General features: G+C 38.3%; 3 protein-coding genes across 3 annotated transcripts; 1 reads left to right on the top strand and 2 right to left on the bottom strand.

Annotated features, from left to right (window-relative positions):
• Positions 1–4,550: 4,550 nt before the first annotated feature.
• Positions 4,551–5,794, top strand: LOC137600622 (sialidase-3-like). The gene is made up of 2 exons (XM_068322350.1): positions 4,551–4,784; positions 4,886–5,794. The coding sequence occupies exons 1-2, from the start codon at positions 4,551–4,553 to the stop codon at positions 5,792–5,794; spliced, it is 1,143 nt and encodes a 380-aa protein (XP_068178451.1).
• A 4,904-nt stretch (positions 5,795–10,698) lies between these two features.
• On the bottom strand, positions 10,699–12,449 carry LOC137600507 (forkhead box protein D1-like). The gene has a single exon (XM_068322175.1). The coding sequence runs from the start codon at positions 11,846–11,848 to the stop codon at positions 10,916–10,918; it is 933 nt and encodes a 310-aa protein (XP_068178276.1). The 5' UTR covers positions 11,849–12,449; the 3' UTR covers positions 10,699–10,915.
• A 6,312-nt stretch (positions 12,450–18,761) lies between these two features.
• Positions 18,762–21,414, bottom strand: fdx2 (ferredoxin 2). The gene is made up of 5 exons (XM_068322086.1): positions 21,227–21,414; positions 20,861–20,912; positions 20,096–20,202; positions 19,912–19,999; positions 18,762–19,820 (listed from the first exon to the last, which is right to left on the bottom strand). The coding sequence occupies exons 1-5, from the start codon at positions 21,405–21,407 to the stop codon at positions 19,664–19,666; spliced, it is 585 nt and encodes a 194-aa protein (XP_068178187.1). The 5' UTR covers positions 21,408–21,414; the 3' UTR covers positions 18,762–19,663.
• Between the last annotated feature and the right edge of the window lie 1,155 nt (positions 21,415–22,569).

Raw genomic sequence — 22,569 nt, 5'->3', positions numbered from 1 at the left:
CCTGCTGAGTCTGACAAAAGGCCCCTGAGCTTATAACCTCTTTTAGACGTTGAACACCATTTCTCATGATCGCTATATGAATATAATCATTACTTTCATCTTCTCTTTTGCCCCACCATCATTATGCGTGGTATCTTAACAGCACCAACATCTTTGAGGCTCATCTTTGGATTAACATCCTTTTTATTTTTTCAATTTCCTTGGGATGCACTGTGTCTTTGCTCTGCAGCATGTGCATGTGTATATACTGTATATGTGTGGGTTATGGCTGTTTACATAGCTAACAGTGGGTGAGCCCTGTTCAACAAGCACTGCCTCTGGGATTCAGGCATTTCAAAGGCCTATAAACTCAGGATGAAAGCTGATGCCAAATTAATAAAGTTTAACAGGATAAAGATGTGGCTTGTTGCACAGCATGGTATTAAAATGACAGAAAACAACTGTATTTATGACTTCCTGGCCAGAGAACATAAATTCAAGTAGACTAGTTTGTGTTAGTGTGCGTGTCCTCTTTGCATTTCATATTTAGCTTTTCTCCCCACATATGGTCTTCACCTGAACCTTCGTATTTCCTCCCGCTGGCAGTGCTGTCGTCAAAACTCTCTCATAACGTAATACAAGTTGAAACTGCATGTGTGGAAAGGTAAACACACACCAGGATAACGCACATTCACATTCCTAAATTTGCATTCAATCCGGAAAAATACCATGAGGCTGAAGTGTTACCTGGAACGGTTTAACAGTCATTTTTTAATGCTCAGGTTATTGGTGCTATTAGGTTCTAGCCCACTTTAATAGATGTTGTTCTTTTGGAGCTGAGCAGTGAAACGTAGCTTTCTCACACAAGTTATAGACCAATAAAAGCTTAAAAATAAAGTGCCTGGATTCCTTTAAAACCTCAATGTTTTCTCATGTGATTACTTGGATTCTGAATAAAGATAAGCTCACCAGCATAAGGGCCTGTGTGTGGGCCCGTTTGGGTGTTTATGGCTGCATATTTATGGCTATACATATCTATCATTGTGCATGATTCATGCTTCAATCATGGACCCTCTACGTCCTGGGTCCTGCTGGGAGGGGAAGAGAATACTTAAAGGTGGCGGATGGCTCTGACCAATCACACGGTGATATTACATCACTACCTAATAGTAACCAGCTGAGTAAACACAATGAATCATCTTTGGTAACATTTGAGAAAAGATAAAGATAGATAAAATAATCTGCAACCACGTTCAGCACTGCATGCCCTATGGAATCCTGACAAGCATGTGGATCAGTGGTAATAACCAGTGAGTAGCTGACTTCAGGTTTGGAGCCAATACAGATAGTGGATTAGATTGTTTTCAAACTGTGTGTGAAAGTCCAACATTCACACTCGTGTTGGTCTGTTTTCCATTTACCTCAATAAATCAGAAATAAGTCAGACCCTTATCTCGCTAACTTGTCATTGTGTTCATTTGATGCTTAACAGTTGTTGTTGTTGTTGGTTTTTTAAGAACAACCTTTGCTGCAGATGAACAATAATATGTAAGAGAGAATAAAACGCCACACGGGTGGAATTTGGAACGAACAGCAAGCTGACAGTCACTGTAAAGCTGCAGATTCATATGTTATCATTTGATGTATTATTGACTATGAACTCATTAAATCAACCAATTCGATTTATAGCTACTGCGGCCTCTGTGAGGGCTGTGAAACAGACACAGATTCAGACTACTGGTGAGTTTAGGAGGCAGATCTGGGTGGATGTGGATTATTTGATGGATTTGTAATTTTTCCGCAATATTGTAACATACAGCTGATCAATGAGCACTTTGTCACAAGACTGCCAGTTATTATTAGAATCTGTTGGATAGTTTACCTATAATAGATAAAAATGGTGATAAAAAATCTCTATTTTTCAATAAAATAAAATTTTAAAAATCCTGTTTTGTTTTTTTACTGCTTAAATCCTGATGTGCTCAGTAATTCAATGTGTATTTTGATCAAAATTTTGATCAAAAATCTGATGACATCATAACCTCTCTGGCGGAGATAAATGCTCGCAAACACCAACATGATGCACGCAGACAAAAAAAAATTCTAAAGAGTAAGGCTGCCAACTGCAAAGTGGAGCTCATGTGGGAGAAAAGAGATGGTAGAGTGTTTTTTATGAGACAACCAGGGTGGTCCTCGACTGCATGTTCAGATGGGAGACATGACAGAAAGCATCCAAGTCATCAGAGCCTCCCCAAAAACTCTCAGTTGAGAAGGATGCATTCAAGATGAATAATTTCAGACCTGGGGGGTGAAGGAGACAGAGGATGAGGATGGTGATTTGAATCATCTACTAAAATAACAACGCTGCTGTTAACACTGACCTCAGCTCGATCCCCGTCTGTCCTCTCATTCCCATCCCAGATCTGGTTAGCAGGTGGCTTTAAAACTCTTCTAGGCTCTTTATGTTTGCTGCTCACATCTTGTAATTTTTCTTCCCTTCACTTTATCCAAAAAACAAGCCAGTAAGTCTTCAATTTTATTTATTTATTTTTAATGCCAGCTGTCGATGGGTATGTATTTAAAAGTAATTTAATGCGCGGCTTTACTGGAACCAAAAATATTCAATGGTTATCACAGCTCATTAATGATCTGTGCAGCTCTGCACTGGGTCTCCAGCACCTGTCAGTTCTGTTTTTTATGAGCACAGGAGGCGGGAATGGAGAAATGGGGTAAAGCAGTCTGGAAGGAGGAGAAGCTAGGGAGGGAGAAAAAGAAGGATATTTATTTATGGGGTGCCAACACGGCGCTCAGCACGGAATTGGAAGAGGATCACCTCCACAACTCCACTTTTGCCTGTTTTGTTTTGGGGTTTTTTTCAACTTATCAGTCCGTCTAGAATGATCGCACCTGAATCAAAGTGACTTAAGCACGTTGTTGACGATGACTCTATCCATCATATTCCTTCAAACACATTACAACCATGTGTGTGCAGGCAGACAAAAATATCAAAGTTTTTTCGGGTTCTTCTACATTTCTTGGATCTCTGCAAACAGAAAGCAATTGGAATTATTTTTCTCAAATGCTTATTTGACAGTCATGGTCCTGTTTTAAATGTCAGCTGACCTTTACTGTAACTCACCTCCAACAGGTAAAATAATCCCCTCACCCATGAGTGTCTTTATCTGTTACGTACAAATAGAGTAAATAGAAACACAATTTAGGTTGGGCTTCTGTCTTTGTGAAATTTACTTTCAAATCCTAATAAATGTTGTTTTTAATTCATCTGAATTAAAAAACATATTCTACGTTGCGTATTTTTCTGTTGCTGAAATTTGATAGTGAGTTGCAAATGCTCGTTTGAATTATGTTGAGATCGTGAGCAGATGCTTTTTCTTGTGAGGCGTTTTCAAACTGAACTGTTTTTGTTTTGATGAGGTGCACAGATTAGAGATCAGGACAGAGTCTACACCGATTTATGAGGCCGTAAATAATATTAAGGATTTTATGGTGTTATTTGTGTTATTTAATTCACAAAAAAGTCTTCCTTTTTTCTTTTTTTCTTTTTTTGTGAGTGCGTGTTTCCAATTTAAATACTGTACTGACAAAAATGAAGTTCACTTATGAACTGGTTTACTAATTTACATAATTAGTAAGAGAAAAACTGAAAAGTCACCTGTAAATTGTCTTCTGGGATTACTTCACAGAAACAAATCATCATGATGCACATTGCTGTGCAGGATCAGTGTAAGCATGAGTGAGTTTGTGTTGAGAGTTGCAGAAACGTTGAACCGCATCAGCAGCAAACGTGTAAAACCTTCATTTTTGTTTGGTTGTGCAGACGTTAGAAATTATTTTAGCAAATCCAAATCAACACAATTAATTTATCAGTGCTAAAGGTTGGCAATTCTCTCTGCCACAGCCAACATCTGCTGGTGTGTCTCAAAGACTTCCAGTGCAGTCGAAAGGGGCTCTACTTTATTACCCTCTTTGTGTTTAATCATCTCTTATTTCAACTCAGCGCCAAAAAAAACTCAAATGACTGTTTTTATGTATGTCAAGGGATTCTCTTGAACCTTATCAAGATTATACTTTTATACTATTATACTTTTATCTGCTCAGTAAATCATCAACTCCGCCTGCCTCGTTTGTCTTGTGTTCTACTCACAAAAAAATCATGAAACACTGATTTAAATTATGAAAAGTGGAATTACCAATTTGAGATACATAGAAAATACACAAAAATACTGAATGCATGTTGTACAGGAAAGTACATGTACAGGTCAAGTGTTACACAGGTTGATTGTGTTGTGTTACTATTATCCTTTATTCCCTTGCTACGGTTTATTTACTGATGCATGGAATGGCTGTTTATTCAAAACCAGATATAAAATCTTTGTAGAATCATTAATGGATGGAGAGGGACCATAAATTCACTCTGTCAATGTTTAGTCAATAGTATCTTTGATAAGAAGCACAAAGTTCACTAACAACCTGATAAATAAGACTTTCACAGAAAGGAATCTGCATTTTCCTTTGTAATTCCCTGTATGATCATTTTATCACACACAACCATGAGCAACAAAGTCTCATGTCCTTACAAACCAGCAAATTCATGGGAAACAGTCTTTCTGTCAAAAGAAAAAGAGGTTTACAGGATTCCTGCTCTTTTCTATGACTCAGACAAAAAACTCTTTGTGGCGTTTGCAGAGCAGAGGAGGACTACGAATGATGCTAGTGCAGAAATGTTGGTGATGAGAATGGGCACACTGAAGATGGAAGCAGACTCTGATAAAAGGAGTGTCGAGGTAATCGTCCTGGGACTTTGTGTGTGTGTGTGTGTGTGTTTGCTGTTTTTCCAACTGCTTCTTTAAATTTTTTTACCTTTTCTGTTTGACATCCCCTCTAGTGGTTGGAACTCAAACCGGTGAAGGAGGCGTATGTTTGCGGCTATCGTTCCATGAACCCGTGTCCGGTGTATGAGAAAACCACCAAAACACTTTTTCTGTTTTTCATTTGTGTGATGGAGGGTGTCTCAGAATGCTGGCAGAGATTCCGGGGCCGCAACAGGACCCGTCTCTGTTATATTACAAGTAAAGACGCCGGCCAAAGCTGGAGTGGTGTGAAAGATTTGACGTGTCTCCATGAAATCAAAAACTGGGCCACGTTTGCTGTTGGACCCGGCCATGGTATACAAACAGAGACTGGCAGGTTGATTGTCCCACTTTATGCTTACACTCCTTGCAAGCCATTGTATTTGAATACTCCATATGCAATGTATCTATACAGTGATGATAACGGAGGTACATGGCAATTCAGCAGTAGGCTGCGAACAAAATCAGTTGAATGTGAAATGGCGGAGGTGTCTGGTGAGGCAGGTCTGAAGTTCATCTACTGCAACGCTCGTAGTGAGGGAGGCCACCGCGTCGAAGCTGTCGATAAGAATAACGGAGCCGGTTTTGTCACCTTGCCACCTGCTGAAAAGCTGGTGGAAACAGGTAAGGGCTGTCAGGGAAGTGTTTTGTCCTTTCCACCTTATCCAAGCCAGAACCACAACCAATGGCTGCTCTTCACCCACCCGAGCGATAAATCCAAACGGATTAATCTCGGAGTGTATCTGAACAAATCTCCAACAGACCCATACGCATGGAGCAAACCCTGGATCATCAGCAGTGGACCTAGTGGTTACTCAGACCTGGCTTACATCCATGATGGCTGGTTTGCGTGTTTAGTGGAGCGCGGGGAGCAGCGAGAAACTGAGCAGATAGCCTGTGTAGTGTTTCACTACGATGAAGTCAAACGGGGAATTGGAGAGTAAAAACATCAGTTTATTACCTTTAACTTAAAATGCAGAATCAACTTTGATAAAAATATTATAGGACATGGAGTGTCGTCAGTATTGTGATTCCAATAACATATCATGTGAGGTTTTCAGCAAGAACAAATGTCATTTGGAGAATGTTTTCTACGAGAACTGTTTTATCCAGGAATAAAAATACCTTATTATTATTTCAAAAGTGTTTTGCAGTTCATTTTATTTGCGTCTCCATCTTCTAGCGGTTTTCAACGGTAAGGCAGATGAGAGTCCTTCTAAATCTGCAAGTATCACTGGAGACATGTAGTGTGTCAACAACATCTACAACGTTTGACATAAAATAAAAATTTTCCTCATGACAAACTGTAATTGGAAAACGTGAATGTAATGAAAGTGTGCACATATAATTATGAAATTTAAAAAACACTTTCCAATATTATAGACATTTAGCAAGCATCAAAACTGTAAATTCATGTATAGAATTTAATGATTTAGGTGAAACACATAGAATCATAGATGAAGTTAATAGTTTATGAGAGTTTATAATGAACTTGATAGCAATAAAAAAAATATTCTGGGGATTCTGTACCAAATTTAGAAAGTAAAAAATGTTCTCATTTCATATTAACAATGAATGAATATCTAATGAAACACATTAAATGCATTGGATGATGATTGGATGTTTTTAAACCATAATTTTTTTTAATCTTTAAATTCTGGCTTCATGTCAGATGCTATGATAATAAATCAAAATGTATTAAACTCAGACTGTTACTTATATATTTTTTAATGTTTATATCAGAGCTAAGAAGCACCGGAAAAATTTAGCAACTATAACAAGTCTAAAGAGCATCTTACCACGTAATGTATGTGTCCACAGATGTGCCACATCTCGGTGTGTGATGTTTGACGGGTATGCTGCTTGTGTTCTTTCATGCCTGGTGCTCAAGCAAGAAAACACACAGGCAACACTCTTAATGAACCATAAATACTAATGAAGGGGACGTGTGGAAATGAACCGTTCGCTTCTCACCCCATCTCCTTTGATATCTGCTTTTGAATCATTGAAATGATCATTTTCTCCAGTCAATATATTATCAGTTGTTTATCAAATGACATACAATTTCTTTTTTTAACTCAAAGTGGATTTATCAGCAGAGTTCCAGCTTAAAAACAGGTGACCAAAAATTAAAATGATTTATTTTCTTTCTTTTTTTTTTACTTTGACTCTCATATTTATGATAAACTGACATGAAATAAGGAAATTATTTTTATGATAAAGAAAATCTAACTGAAACAAAGCGGCCAAACAGTCACAGATGCTACAGCTTTAGCATTGTACACAACTGCAATTGTGAAATCTGCTTCAGCTCCGACCCCACAGAAAGTGGTATCCAAGGTCGAATGTGTTAGTTTCACTCACCTGGAAAAGATTTATTCTGTTGTGATTCAGTCAGTCATAGAATGTATAATATGATTGATTATCCTCTTATTCTTATATTTGATGACATGTGCAAACTTTATCCTCATCTAGAGTTCTTAAACACGTTAATAACGGCTAAAATCAAACATTAACATCAAAATCTAAGATTGTGATGTGATTTCAGGATTCAAAAAAAGGAAAAATATGTTTTAAACAAGTCATTCTATGTGAATAAAAATGAGAAATCATTATCAAGGTTCAAGAACCTGGGAGAACGTCATACATTTGTGGCTTAGGCTCTGACTCTCTGGCAGATTAATCCTTTATTTACAATTTCCATGTTTGAGAAGTGTCTGTAACAGAAAATGACTCTATGTTTCCCATAACGTGACATACTGTATAATATGAAACATAATTCTCCTTCAAGGCTTACATACAGTACATACAAATGCTCAGATGAAAAAAACAGTTTGTGTTTTTGTCACATACTATCTTTCAGAGGTTTTCTCTGATATCAGAATATGTTAAAATGAATATTTATCCCTGTAAAACAGCTGACATGACAAAATAATCATAATAGACCAACAGACATTCATAGATTTGTCTCCTAAGCCAAGTGAACAGAAATCATTTCATTCCAATTCATTTGACATATTTCACCTCTGCTAAAGAGATCGCATTGAATTTGCCATTAAGCTATCCGTCTGATCATTTACCCAGTCAAAATTGTCTGCTGTGGTTTTACTGATGCAGCACACTGTAGAGGGTTCTTATCAGTGTTTGGCAAATAAAACAAAGGCTTGTTTTTGAGAAGTGAATGGAGACATTTACTTGTTTTAAGAAACAATGATTTCCTCTGAGAGGAAACTATTGTTTGCCAAAAATCACAACAAACAGGAAAATTCTATTTCCTGTTTTTGAAGGAAATAAAATCCGGACTCTAATCATGGTGTCTTGTGTTGAAAACATTATTTAATCATTTATTAACACATAAATGACCAGCTCCTTTTTAATATGTTGCTTCTGTTTGAGTGGAAAAGAGTTTTTCCGGCCTTGAAACGTAAACTGACTGAATGAAATGTTTTATATTTTAAGTATTTTTTAATGTGTTTTTTTTTTACTTTTATTTGTGCCTTCATTTCTATTAAAGGGCTGTAAGTAGGTATAGTTTTTTTTAAGCATAAATTACCTTGTATTTGTTTTAGTTTTTGTACTGTACTGATGAAAATGCCATTCCACATCAGCAACTGTAATTTTCTCCATTAGGACAGACATGTAGATAAAATATGAGCTCATGACCGCTGCTGTTGTGTTTCTCTGTCATCTGTCAGTTCCAGTCTTTTAAGGACTGCAAAGGGACCCCAATCTTCAAATATACACACTCCATCATGTTTCCTGCCACAGTGTTGCTGCAGCAGCCTGCCTCTGGCTCACGCTCACACATCACTGACCAACTTTAATGGGCCACACTCCTTGGAGATATGTGGAGGAAACAGGACTGTGAGCATACATGTGCACCATAATTGAATTAAACTCATATAAAACTTAGGGTGCCAATAAATTCAAACTGCTCCTTAAGGGGTTTTTAAGGTGGAAGGCGGCTCTTTTCAGATAGCAGAAGACCTGGAAGAAGCCACATCACGCTTACAGTAACGGCTACACCCTAGAAGAGGCTCCTCCACACATTTATTCCGTGTTTTCCTAATATATAATTTATTCCAGTGTCAAAATTTCTTCAAGCTTTAGTGTTTATTGTGAGACTGACTGTGGAAACAACTGGGAAATCATGTTAACATTAGTAAATTTTGTGTGTTTTAGAAGCAAAAGATGTATTTGTCGGAAGCTATGACTTCTGTGATTATTACTTTGACTATTCTAAGTAAAATTTGGGTTCATTATTTTTGCATCATTAAGAGACATTACGGCTTCCTTCAAAACAGATCAGCATACTGGAAATTTGTTCTTTCATTTATCATGATACAACCATGAAATATTTGTGTTATCACTGCTACTAAATAAATTGAAATTGTTCTTTTTGCTCCACTAACTACATCAGACGCAGCCCTTCATTAATTTGATGACTGACATCATTAATAAAAGGTATTTTTATAGTATAAAAATACGTTCTTATTCACAAACACATGACGTCAAATCGAGTGACATAAAACAATCAAAAAGAGACATTTTTGTCGTGATGACTCATTTTATTTTTTTCAGTTCATTTAGTACCTCATTATTTACAAAAATGAGGTTTTTGTTTTTTATCTTTTATTACCTCAGCCAATAAACTTTTGTTTTTGCCCGAGTTTATTTGTTCATTATCAGATTTACACGAACCCCGCTTTGTTCTTAATTTTGAATTGGATTTTGTTTCTCCTATTGAATGCTGCAACGTAGAGATATTTTTGACTGTTTTTGTCAATGATGAAGCAAAACTAAATTGGATTTCCATGAAAGCAGATGACAGAGTGGGATTTGTCCCAAAAATGGAACCCGGGAATTTAAAGTACTGTATATTCACATGATAAGATGGATCTTTAACATGGTGAGACTTTTTTCAATGGCATACATCTATTTTGATCTTAGTGGTTCATTCCCAAACGCACCTTTGTTTCCAATTTACAACATTAAATACATTTAATAAAAGTGACAGTTTTATCATGTATCTAGATATCAGCCAAGAGCTCACCCCCCCCCCCCACACCCTGACAGCTCAGATTCCTCTGACACCAAACTGGATCAGCACCATTACGTTATTATTGAAGCCCGTTACATTATTATTTGTTATCTCCCTGTAGTGAATTTTCACAGAGGCCTGTAAATCTGGACATTCTGGATCACCATATTCAGTATGTGAGCTGGATCCGGATCAGACCTTGATGTGGTGTGAATCTTATGGAATTTCTTTGTGTTCTTTAGGTTGAAGCACTGAAGACATTAGACAGAAAGTTTGAAGCAAAACTCATGAGATGGAAAAGAAAGCTTTAAAAAAAATAATAATTCTGGACCCTTGTGATGTTTCATATCACAACCAGGATCTGTGGGATTGTTCCTTGTACACACACACACACACACACACACACACACACACACGCACACACACACGCACACACACACACGCATGCACACAGATATACTCAAATGGTCAGTGGGGGGTATTTGTATGTACTCCAAACATTTTTGACCTCTTGTGTTTAAATCCACTTTAAACCAAATGTGACCACAAAAATAAACACAACAATGTTCTGTTATTAGAAAATGTTCCATTTCTTTTTCAATACAGAAAGGCTTTGGGACAAAGACTCAATCAATAAATTGATCATCTAAGATCTGTTATTTCTTTAACGTGTCCTTCCATTAATGTGTGACTTCTTATTCCATTTTTTTGTCTCTAACGCTGACCTTACACACAGTTTTTTTTTCGAACCATAAACTTAAATAATGTAATAATCTCTATAATAAACCATCTAGAGTTTCATTAAAAAATGCACAAAATGTGTTTAATCACGTTTTATTCCAAACATCAATGTAAACCATCAGTTACTGAAAAATATTTGCATTTTGGAAAACCAATTATTTAAAATATTCTGTTTACAAGTTCTCTTTAAAGTTTTACTAAACGTATATTATGGGTTTATTCTAAGGCAGAGGGGTGGGAACAGGCAGGTGCAACTGTATTTAAACTGGATAAGATGAAACTTTTATGATCCCGTGGGGAAATTAGTCACGTCAGAAACGTAATAGCTGGGCATCATTTCGTGCAGCGAGACGGGGTGTCTGAACTGGGGGTGCGGATCAGCTGGAGCAGCGGCGCACCGGTCCGGGAGGAAATGTTCAAAGGTTAGACAAGACGGGAAGCTCTTGGACAGAAGCGAGGAGAGCGCAGGAATGATGTTCCTCACGGGTGGGACGCTGGGAGTACTGGAGGAGTTTACATAGCTCCTCATGCCCGGGTCGGGGTACCAACCAGGCCCCCGAAGACAAACCATTCTGTGCGCGCCAAGCAGAGGGAAAACGGGCGTCAGGCTGCGTCCGTGCGTCCTGACGTCCGTCAACGCTTCCAAATAGAAATGCTGCCTCTTGAAGCGTTTCCTCCTTCGAAGGAAACTCCCGTTTTCAAACATATCGGCCGACATGGGGTCCAGGGTCCAATAACTCCCCTTTCCAGGATTCCCAGGCTCCCGGGGCATTTTGATGAAACAGTCGTTTAAAGATAAATTGTGGCGGATTGAGTTTTGCCATGCAGGGAATTTCTCGCGATAATACGCAAAGCGCAGGCTGATAAATTCACATATTTCACTGAGGGTGAGTCTCTTTTTCGGGCTTTGGAGGATGGCCATGGTGATGAGAGCGATGTAGGAGTACGGGGGCTTCATGGAGGCGGCCGCCCGGCCTGACGCACCCTGTAGCCGCGCAGCGAACTCTTCCTCCACCCGTTCAGGGGTGAAGGATGACGCGTTCTGCTCTGAGCCGACATCGTTGGGATGACACCCCGGAAAGTCTGTCCTCTTCACGTCTTCTCCACAGTCTGTTGGAGACTCCACGTCGATGTCCGTGTCGTCCATACGCCTGCTGTCCAGGGTCATAGTCCGATGCCTGTCTGGGGCGGAACGCAGCCTCTCATCCTCTTTCATTCACATCACAAGTCGCGCATCTGACTGCATCTTTCTAGGTTTCCCTCTGGAAACTTTCTCCTCCTCCTCCTGCAGTCTAACAGAACCCTGAACCAGTGAGCTCTGGAAAGATTATGAATGGAACAAATAGAGCAAAACAAATAATGGACAGAAATGACTGGAAAATCCAGCGATCTGAAATATGTACAAAGTTGGATGAAAGGTCTTTACGCACGTTTTCACTTTTCTTGTTCGTATGAACTGCAGAGACACGATCAGATAATGTTCTATATTTATGTTGCCTTTTTATTTACTGCACTTTATTGTATGGATAGTTCACTGTCTCAATACTGACATGTATGAGTTAATACAGATGAAAGTATCCACATTATTAAAGCATAGGACTGTAATGCTGAAGCCTTGCATACAAATTCTAATTTCAATTTTTTTTCCCTACAGTTAGTCAATATTCAGTTTAAAACAAGTCATTTGAATATTCATGACGGAACTAAAAGTCTGGTTACTCAATGTGGAGCCACTGCTGGGTTTAATCTATAGCACAAACACCACTCAATCTTTTACAGTTGAACTTCAAATGGATTGAAATATGAATAAATGAAAGGAGCACATTTGTTTTGTTGATTATTTCCTTAAAGTTCTTGTCTGAAAACCTTATTTTTGTCCTTTTGCTCTTCTTTAACGCCTGGTCGTTTTAGACAAAGTGAAAAAGAAAAAAAGATCTCTCCCTCTCTCTCCCTCCGTCTCTGTCTGGATGTTTCAAATAAGAGGAAGACGTCATCTGTTTTGAAATAATAGCTGCACTGTATCGATTCACGCGAGGCCACCCACTTGGCAAATGGGCCTGTACTGCAGGGTGGCCTGAGGAAACTGTGGGAGTGTTATTAATGAATAATTCTTCCTCATACGTCTCCACGTAGATACAGTATGTGTAGCCGTCTGAAAGCAGTATTTTTAATTATCACAGGACATTTAGCAGCGGATTTAGATCTGCTTCAAGCCTTGCTCATGCGCTGAAAAAGAAACAACACAAGAGATAGATCATAATGAATTTATTAGAGATGAAAACTTGGGTAAACTCACATGTAAATCAATATTTCCCTTCTTCAGAGAAAACTGAACAACCAACAAACAAATCAGTTCCCCAAAATCAACACTGTTCCATATTAACGGCAAAAAACAACAACATAAAACCTGCCAAAATAAATACATTTATAGATGATAACAAAGACAAAATAAATAGCATCATTTATCTCGGGTTACTCAACATTTATCTTACAAACTTTGGAGAAAATCTCACCGTGGAGGTCATGAGAAGCAAACTGATCTGCGGTTAATAAGGGAACGCGGTGCTGAGCTCCTGTTTTTGTTCCCTGACAGAGATAAAAGTCGACTGCATCCATCTGTCGCTGTGGAGCAGCGAACAGGAGCAACACTAAACTGTTTGGCTGAAATGTGTCTCAGAGTTGGCTAAAAGTTCCACTGAATGTTTGCATTTCTTATAGCTGAAGCGGTGTGGTGGAGGCATAAAGGTTCTTCAGACATTGTTAAGTGTTTTTAGACCTTTTTTTAAAAAAACAAAAACTTTTGTCCCTCGTCTATTCAGCATCTGGGGGACACAAGGTTAAAAAAAAAGTAGAACCATGTAGCAGAGACTGATATAAATCTTCTGAGTGAAGTCAGATTTGAGAAGCTGCTGCTGTTCTGTGTTTGTGTTCACATCTACAGCTAACAGGAGAGTGTATCTTTAAACTTTGAAAAGCTTTGTCACACAAAAAAGAACCTGTGCTCACTGCTCGCTGTCTAGCTGGAGTGTTTCAGCAAAGCAGAGGTTAGTTTGACAAAGTTTCCACACTTCAGACAGTGCGAGTTGGCGTTGCCCTCTTTCCTGGGGATGTGCCAGCAGTTGATGCAGCGCACTCTGTACTTCTTATACCTTCAAAAGACAGAAAACAAAAGATGGGGTTGAACTTTTCAATGTTCAGGCATCATGATGGATGACATTTTCATCCCATCCTCATCAATAATTGGTGTCATGAATATTTGTTATGTCTCAACACTGACCGACATATTTCTACAAAATGATTCATGTATTCATGCTCGAGTTCATTGTTCCAAAGGTGCAGTTTGCATCTCATGTAAGCAGGAGTGTTTATGAACTTTTGAGTATGTTGCAACTAAATCGGAACAGTTCCTTTCACAATTCAACAAATATCTGACTTTTGTCAAATGAAAACCACCTCTGACAATGAGCCAACAGCAGAGCCGTCCATGTGTTTTACTTCATTAAAGCTCAGTGTATTTTACTTTATTTTATTGCTCACGGGTTAGAGTCAACAAAGATTACAAAATCGTTCCTAATCAATAGTTTTGTCATCTGCCATAGTCTCTCTCATAATTACTGTACTGAAAGGAAATGTGAACTTCCTACAAATATGACATCTGAAAAAAAGTAACTCTAAATACAGTCCTGTTGTTTTTACATGTTGGAGACGATTATCAATAAAACAGGATTTGAATGTAGTTATTTATTTTATGGACTAATGATGTCTACAAGGACAGTCACTCTTCTCGACAACTTATGTTGGATGTGAATGTTGATGCCATTGGAAAATCAAACTGTGTAAAATTGTTCATTTTTTGCAGTTATTTCAATATAAAGTCTTAATTTCCTGCATCAGAAATGTGCCCTCCCCACCAATGGATCAACTTTTAAGCTTCAAGTCACGTTTGTGTGATTTCACAGCCAGCAGCGTCAGCATGAGTTACCTTATTCCACAAGCATTACAGAGCGGAGTCCCGTCCTCTGCGTCCCTCCACATGGGAGTCTTACTGGTGCAACATGACGCACAGACTTTACCCTCTTGTGAAACAGACAAAAACGGAAGAACCACATCCAGGTAGTATTATCAACACTTTTCACATGAGTGTATATAAAAATTCAATTTGAAAAACTGACAGAAGCAACACGTTTCTACAATAGTTTTGACATAAAATGGGGACATTTATGATGTAACAAAAGATTTTCTTGAAGTTACAGCTACGTTTAATTTTATTTTATTATTTAAACCTTAATACAGCAATGGAAGGAAGAGTGGGTCAGTATCGTATATTACTAATGTCATGTGAAAAAAGAAAATGGTATTACTGTAATTGAATTCTGCTGTTACACTTCAACTCATTTTTAATTCTAAAAACAACACTAAGAATACTAATATTAATAGTAATAATAACAGACCGTATTAAAAATAGGTGCTTTTTTTTCCTTCTTTAGTAAATGATATACTGCTATAAATTTTTATTGAATGTTGATGTTGACCATAACATATAATGCACTTTCCTAAATGGTGACAACACAAACACGTTTGGGTTCCCATTTTACTAAATGCGGATAGAAAACTAGAAAGGATTTTTATTTATAACATGAGGAGAGTTGCTTCCAAAGTGAAATGAATTTGTCAGAAGTTTTGACTTTGTTGCTTTTAAATTTGAAACTCTGACGGTACAGTGGTAATTTTAAATATGCGATTTTAAATTACAATTTATACGAAATTTCTGGGTGACTTGACCCACGTTATGGTCACAGGATGTTTAGACAGCAGCTTCCGTTAACGCTCAAACACAGAACACGGCGCGCATTTTGACGCGCTGAGGACCTCTAGTGGACAAACAGGAGACCTTCTCCTCATAGAAACCACACGCTACTTGCTGTGGGAGAATTCTGATGGATTCATTCAAAACACAGAACGTAAACTCGTATTTACAAAGAATTAATCTGAATGTCCTGACATTATTGCTATTATTTAGTTAAATAGTATTGTGTACTTAAATTTACCAACATGACATGACTGCTGCTTTCACCAAAACAGAAAGCAGCAGGAGTTTATACTCACTGGAAACACCGGTCAGTTCACTCTCCTCATCCGAGCTGCTAATTTTACGGGATTTCTGGGATGTCCGTGTCCTCATCCTCGGTTTTCTTGCCCTCTTGCAGAGCTCCTTGCTGTGTTGTTTATAGACACACACAAAAAAAGTGTAAATTTAAATATCAATTTAATTAAATCCTATCCAAAAACATAAGAAATCTCTCACTACCTGTACTTGGAAGTTATCAGGAGCCGACACTGCTCCCGACTGTCATCCAGCTCCGTGTCCATCCTGAACATCACGCCCTTGAAGTCTGGGTCCTGGATATCAACGCTCCGGCTGGGATGAGCTTGTTTTCTGCGAGCCTTGCTTCTCCATAAGTCGGGAGACGAAAGAGTGACAGTTTGTTCCTTTTGCACTGGCCTCGATTCTGGTTTTGATGTTGTGGAAAGTTTGGGGTTTGTTTCATCAATATAATCTGAAGGTTTGAGTTGTGCAACTGGAGTGGATGTTCCTTCTTTTGGAGCACATTTACATTCCTGTTCAGATGAGCTGACACCATCACCTGGATTTGGGAACACGTAACACTTCTCTGTCACGCTAAACATGAGTGATGTCGTCTGCGAGAACGGCAGGACGGATCTCAAAGGGCACAGCCAGGCCTCACACAGGCCCTCTGTGGTCAAAGCCAGGTTTGCATTGTGATCCAGTCTAAATGCTGGCTTTGACAGAGACACATTTACATCTACATCTGAATTAAACATTAAATGGGATGCAGCAGGTGTTTGTGGCAAAGCATTTTCAGAAGGCACAGTCAGAATATTTATTTCCTTATTCTCCCGTAGCCACTGAAATTGTTTAACACTGAACTTGTCTTCCCTTTGGTCTCCGTAATGAGTCTGAAATGATGCAGTTCCATTCTCCTTCACCAGATTCTGAACAGGGTCACATCCTTTGGCAGTCTGAGGCCGAACGCAACATCCCACTTTTGAGTTTTTCACGTAGCATTCTGTTGCATCACTAACATTTCTACCACTGCAGACGGTTACATCTTTCATAGGACTTCCATAGGCTTGGATTTCTCTTCTTCCACACTTAAAAACAGGCAGTCTAAAGGAGTCGTCAGACAAACACTTGTTTCTCAAACGGCCTGATGTTGGGGCAGACGATACTGAGCTGGGCTTCGCTTCCTCATCACTGTGATGCAGGAGCTTCTCACACTGCAGGTTGATGAGACTCAAGACTTTCCAGGGACTTTTGCATTCAGGATGCGGCTCCATCAGTGACGTCACCTCGTCGGCAGGACTTTCCTCCACTCTTTCCACTGGATTATAAGGCACGACGTGACACAAACCACGCTGCAATGAACTGTGTGATATCTTGAACGAATGTGCACCCGCCTCCTCCTCTTTTTCCACTATGAAAGCACCTTGCTCAGGGGTTTCATTTACCCACGCTGGATCACCGTCTGAGAAACTGCTGCGTGTGGGGGAGGTCAGCTTGGAAACTTCTTGAAGCAGGTAGAAGAGAGCCGAGTGCTCAGGGGAGTGGGGTGCATCGTTTTCCATTGTACCCCCTTCCCTGGATGAAGACTTCCTGCAAGTCCAACTGATGTCTGAATCATTTGATAAATACATTTATGAATATGTATAAAGGCATACAAACATCTTTTACATTATTAGTCTGTATCACATTCTCCCCCTATACAGACATCATCACCAAGGCAGGGAATTAGATATTTTTCATTTCGCGTCAACATCTCCAAATTGCCAGATATTTCAATTTAAACAGTATGGAGGGGGGGAAAAAACAACTATTTTAATTCACCATTCACTAATGATATACATGCAGGCCTAAGTCTTGAATTTAAAAATCGGCATTCTGGAATCACAAGCTAGAAAAGGTTCCGCTAACGCAGAACGAAGATGACCCGATTTGAACTATTGATAGATGACAACAGATTTTAGAAGAAAACCACATTTATCCCCAATAACACACTGTAAGCAGGTTTTCTTTTTGTTTTTGTTTTTTTTTTTAACCAAAAAAATAAAATAAAATAAAAATTAAGTTTTCGTTTCCTTAAAAATGTCTACGTTCCGATTTCTTTTGATCCTAAAACGAGCTAACAGAACCGACTGACCCTTTTATTTTATTTTTTTTATTTTTTTTTTAAAAAAAGGTCAGCAGGTTCGGACGTCATTCTTTAAACGCTCATTTCTTTACCTTTTCTGTACCTGGACCGGGAGACGAACCTGCGGAGCCGCCGGTGGACTTTAAACGCCTTCAGGAACACTTTGGTTACTATTTGTTACAAAATGTCCAAGAAAAAAAAAAAGGAAGAAGAAAAAAAAAAAATGTCGCGATTTGACCTTTAGTGTCGCGCGCTCAGACTCTTGGCGGTGATAGGCTGAATTTGAATCTGATGGATCTCCAGCCGGCATCCCGTCACCGGTACAGGAAAAATAAAAGTTCCGATCGGTCAAAATATAGAATCGTTTTTATTTTAATAGTCCTCAAGGTAACTTTTTGACAACTGTTTTTTCTTTTTTTTTAAATTATTATTCGATCTCCAATAGCGTGCTGATCACCTTTCCTGTCTTTATGATTAGATTTACCGAAAACTGCCAGATATTTAAATAATGATAAAACTGTGATCCATTACCTGTGATCGCACTGGAATGTTGTCATTGTCTACCCACACAAAGAAAATGAACATTTGATCAAAAGTTCTGATGTTGGCCAACTTACCTTGGAGCTGGCTGCTGTGACGTGTTCGTGTTTAGGACCAGCAGCGGGTTCCACGGGTGTTTTAGGTTTACTCGATTACAACAGATATAGAAAAAAAAAAAACAACCCCCAACAACAACCTTGCCCTGACTTCCAATTTCGTTTTGTTACTACAGTCTGCAAGGCGATTTCTGTGATGACACAAATATCAGTTTAAATATTTATTTTGTGTGAGTTTCAATAATGATGTCTGTTATTATAAGATTTTTTTTTGCCCCCTTTGAGTTCCTATAATCACTGGTAAGAAAGTGTACAAAAGCAATTTGGGAAAACTGATTTTATTGCACAGTCTAAAATATTTGTAACTTCATATTCATAACAAATAAATCATGGGTATCAGCGCGCAAGTTGGGCAAGTGCAGTGGACATGATGAGTACATGGTAGATGTCGGTAAAACCATTTCTTGATAGATTGAAGCTCGCCCAGCTTGGCAATAATCTGGCTTCCATCCTGCTCTGGATCGGCTCACCTGAACCAGATCAACAAGCTGTACTCACCTAGGCACCAGAGTGGATGTACTTTAAGTTTCATCGCTCTATTCTGATTCATTCAATAACCTACCCCTCAACCCTCAGGCCAATCTGGTTTTTCCAATACTTTTAATTACATGGTTTTGAGTGTTTTATGACTCTGGGCTTATGATAATTGGTATTTAAATAAATAAGCCAACACAACATTCACAACTTAACTTGGCACACAGAAATGACATCAATGCTATGCATACAATAGGTGACAAGTGTTTAGAAATGACATGAGAACATTACATCATGATATTTGTGCGTTTGTGAGCTGTAACAAGGAATGTTCCATTTAACTGATCTTTGCTGAAGCACTTTCTGAAAAATAGAAGAACATTTCTTAAATAGATGTTCAAATCAGCAAGACTTTGTCACATTGAATACTGGTCTGAACATGCTCCGATGCATTGCCAGTAAACCAGTCTTTCTGGAGGTAACCATTAAATTCATCCATATATGTAGAATTCTACCTGACCTCCTCTGCAGGCCTGTCCTGTCATTGGCTAACTGTGGAATCTTTTACTCCACAAGGTGTCTTGAAAGTTGTTACTTTTCTATTTTAGCCGTGCACCTTCATTCTAAACACTCTCCCAAAGGTCAGCGACAGGACACTCATTTTACTCCCTCTACATCTGCCATCTCTTCTCAGTGAGGTTTGGGTACATGCCCATCCACATAGAAATTCCTGGTGACTTTGGGCAAAGTCAACTCGATGCCGTCGAGCTCTCGAGTGAGAATGATCTGGCATCCCAAGCGGGAATTCTCCTGAAGCATTGGCGCCATGTCCAGCATGTCATCCTCCCTGAAATCCAATATATCTGTCAGTGTTTTCCATTCACCTTATCAGACAAAAATGTAGAAATTCAGACAGACATCAATCCCAGAAGACCTACCTCTCCTCAGGTTCTGGAAGTTTGTCAAAATGTTCAGCACTCACATAGACCTGACACGTTGAACAGGCCAGCGATGCCTCACACGCCCCTAAAGGAAAGGATTAGAAGTTATGAGCATGTGTCCTAACACTTAGGTTTGATTAAATATTTAAGTAATGACAGTATTAACTGAATTAATACCCACCTTCAAGATCGATACCATGTTTGTGAGCTAAATACAAGACATTATCTCCCACTTTGGCCTTGATTGGGATTCTCTGGCCAGAACGATCTACATACACGACATTAACCCTGAACAGCAAACAAATACAGGTGTCAGCTTTGTTTACGATCTTTATAATGTTTTATAATACAATAGTTTTATCACACTTTTTTAACTAACATTGCAAATTATTCATTTAAATTGTAAAAAAAAAAAAACCTTTATAGGATGTATGTAGTTCCTTGATAAAAATGTTGAACACAATACAATGTGATCAATAAAGCAGTTTATTTCACTTCCTGTTTTTCTTTGTAGAGTATTTTCTCATTTAGTTTTTGTCAGTGTGGGAATTTTGTCTTAAATTGCATTTCAAGTTTTCTCAAGTCTGTTTGTCGTGAACACAGGAGCACAAATTAGACAAATGGTGGTAAATGCCAAGCGGGTGCATCAGCATGAATTCATTTACTTTAAAGTACGTTTTTCAAAATTCAACCAGTGGTTTGGATTGGTCAAAAAAAAAATGCGAGTTGAGCATGACTAGGCAAAAACAAAAACTTTTTTTTAAAAAACCCCCCCAGCTACAACAACTAAAGTAAATGTGGCCTGAGCACAATGGAATTTTTCAGTTTCATTGTTTAAATACAGAAAGTTTTTTTTTGTTTGTTTGTTTTTTGTAGCAGCAGTACAGTCCTAATTCTGATATGCCCACAGACAAACAGTTCAACACAGAACCCTTAGAGAACTCACACATCCTCTGGATCTTCTTTATTTGAGCTCTCCTCCTCACAGCGGTGCAGAGCTGTGGACACAGGGAACCATCAGGAAACACCTCCATGCTCTTATTGGGATAAATTAGAACCTCCTGACGCACAACATGAACTTGTTGCTTTGAAGTCTCATTACCCAATCACATAATGATCGGGTTACACAACTGTTATTTAGCGTAACTTTCACTGCTTTCAACCGTATGTTCGAAAATTGAATAGAATAAAAAACAAGAAGCTCTAAAGTAAGAACATGTTATATAATGCTGCTAATGTGCACACAAATAGTCTGAAGTAAATAATCAACCACCGGTCAAGGCTAAACGTGCTAGCGACTTGAATCACTCACCCATACTCGTTTGTACGTGTCGATTAACAGTCCAGAGGCACTCAAACAAACCGCTCCTTTCTGAATTCGTTCTGGTCACACGGTTTAACTTCCTGAAAGGACATGAGCTACAGTCCGGTTTACGGCGAGAGAGTCTGAAAGTCAGCCCCATACTCCACCGGACTGCAGCGGACGCCGCCATGCTTCTGTTTTGGTCACATGGCCGAAAGCAGCCAATAGGAAAAGAGCCTTGCCGGGACTCCGTGTGTGTTGTAGCAGACAGCAGGCAGCAGAGGGCGCTGCTCTTTCACGTTGTAAATGTAAAATGCTCGATAATCAATAACCATCAATAGTGAACAACCAATGATATTTGACAGAAAGACAGTGGTGGAAAAAGTAAAATACTAATCCCAATTTACTCATGTTATACTTCTTACTAATCACTGTGATGCCTATATATATAAATATATTAGTGGACAATAACATTGATGAATTTATATAGATGCAGGACAATTATGTTTGCTTTATTCCAGGTGGAGCCAATTCACTTGCTTTGCACGCCATTAACTATTTTCAAACAATTAACAATAATTTATAAACTGATCACACTTTTCTATCTAGAATCTAGGTCTGACAACTATAGCAGATTTTCTGAATATTGGATAAGTATTGTAAAATTAGATTCACTTTATTTCCCTCAATAATAAAACGATTATGGAATACAAGGAAATACTCAAAAGCAAATGTTTTAATCTATAGGGTATTTGAAAATTGATATGCAATTATTGTTCAGAGAATAGCATAGTGGGTTATCAAAAATTGTAGCAACATTAATTTGCTACAACCATTATGGTTCAGGTTATTCTAAAGAAATCTGCAATATTATAGCAAATTGTTGGATCATTTATTCTCAATTTAATCTCCAGAAGTGAAAAGTGCTGAGTTCTTTTTTTATAATATTATTTCTAATTTTTGGAGTTAAATTTTACTTTTATGGTAAATCTATAGTCAGTGGTGACATTTTACATGCAAAATGTATAATGAGCTAATAAAATGATGTTTTTAAACAAATCTACACAGGAATAAATCTAAAACACAGTTTACATGTTTACACCAGTAGTAAAACTATTCCACCCAAGCAAAATACTGTAGTCTAACACTATGAAGGGCATGTTTTCTGTAGCAGCTATGAGCCTGTATTTGTAATGACATTAAGGAATGGAATATCTACCTATTCGTACATTTGCAATTACTGCCTGTCCATTGCAGGGTCATTGGGAACTATCCTGGCTATCCTTTAACTAATGCATCCTTTGCCAATGTATCACAGAGCCAAAACACACACATATTCACACTCAACACTG

This window comes from Antennarius striatus, chromosome 8, assembly GCF_040054535.1.
Source record: "Antennarius striatus isolate MH-2024 chromosome 8, ASM4005453v1, whole genome shotgun sequence".
Lineage (NCBI taxonomy): Eukaryota > Metazoa > Chordata > Actinopteri > Lophiiformes > Antennariidae > Antennarius > Antennarius striatus.
The sequence above is the reverse complement of the archived record's forward strand: the minus strand, read 5'-3'. Positions and strand labels throughout refer to the sequence as shown.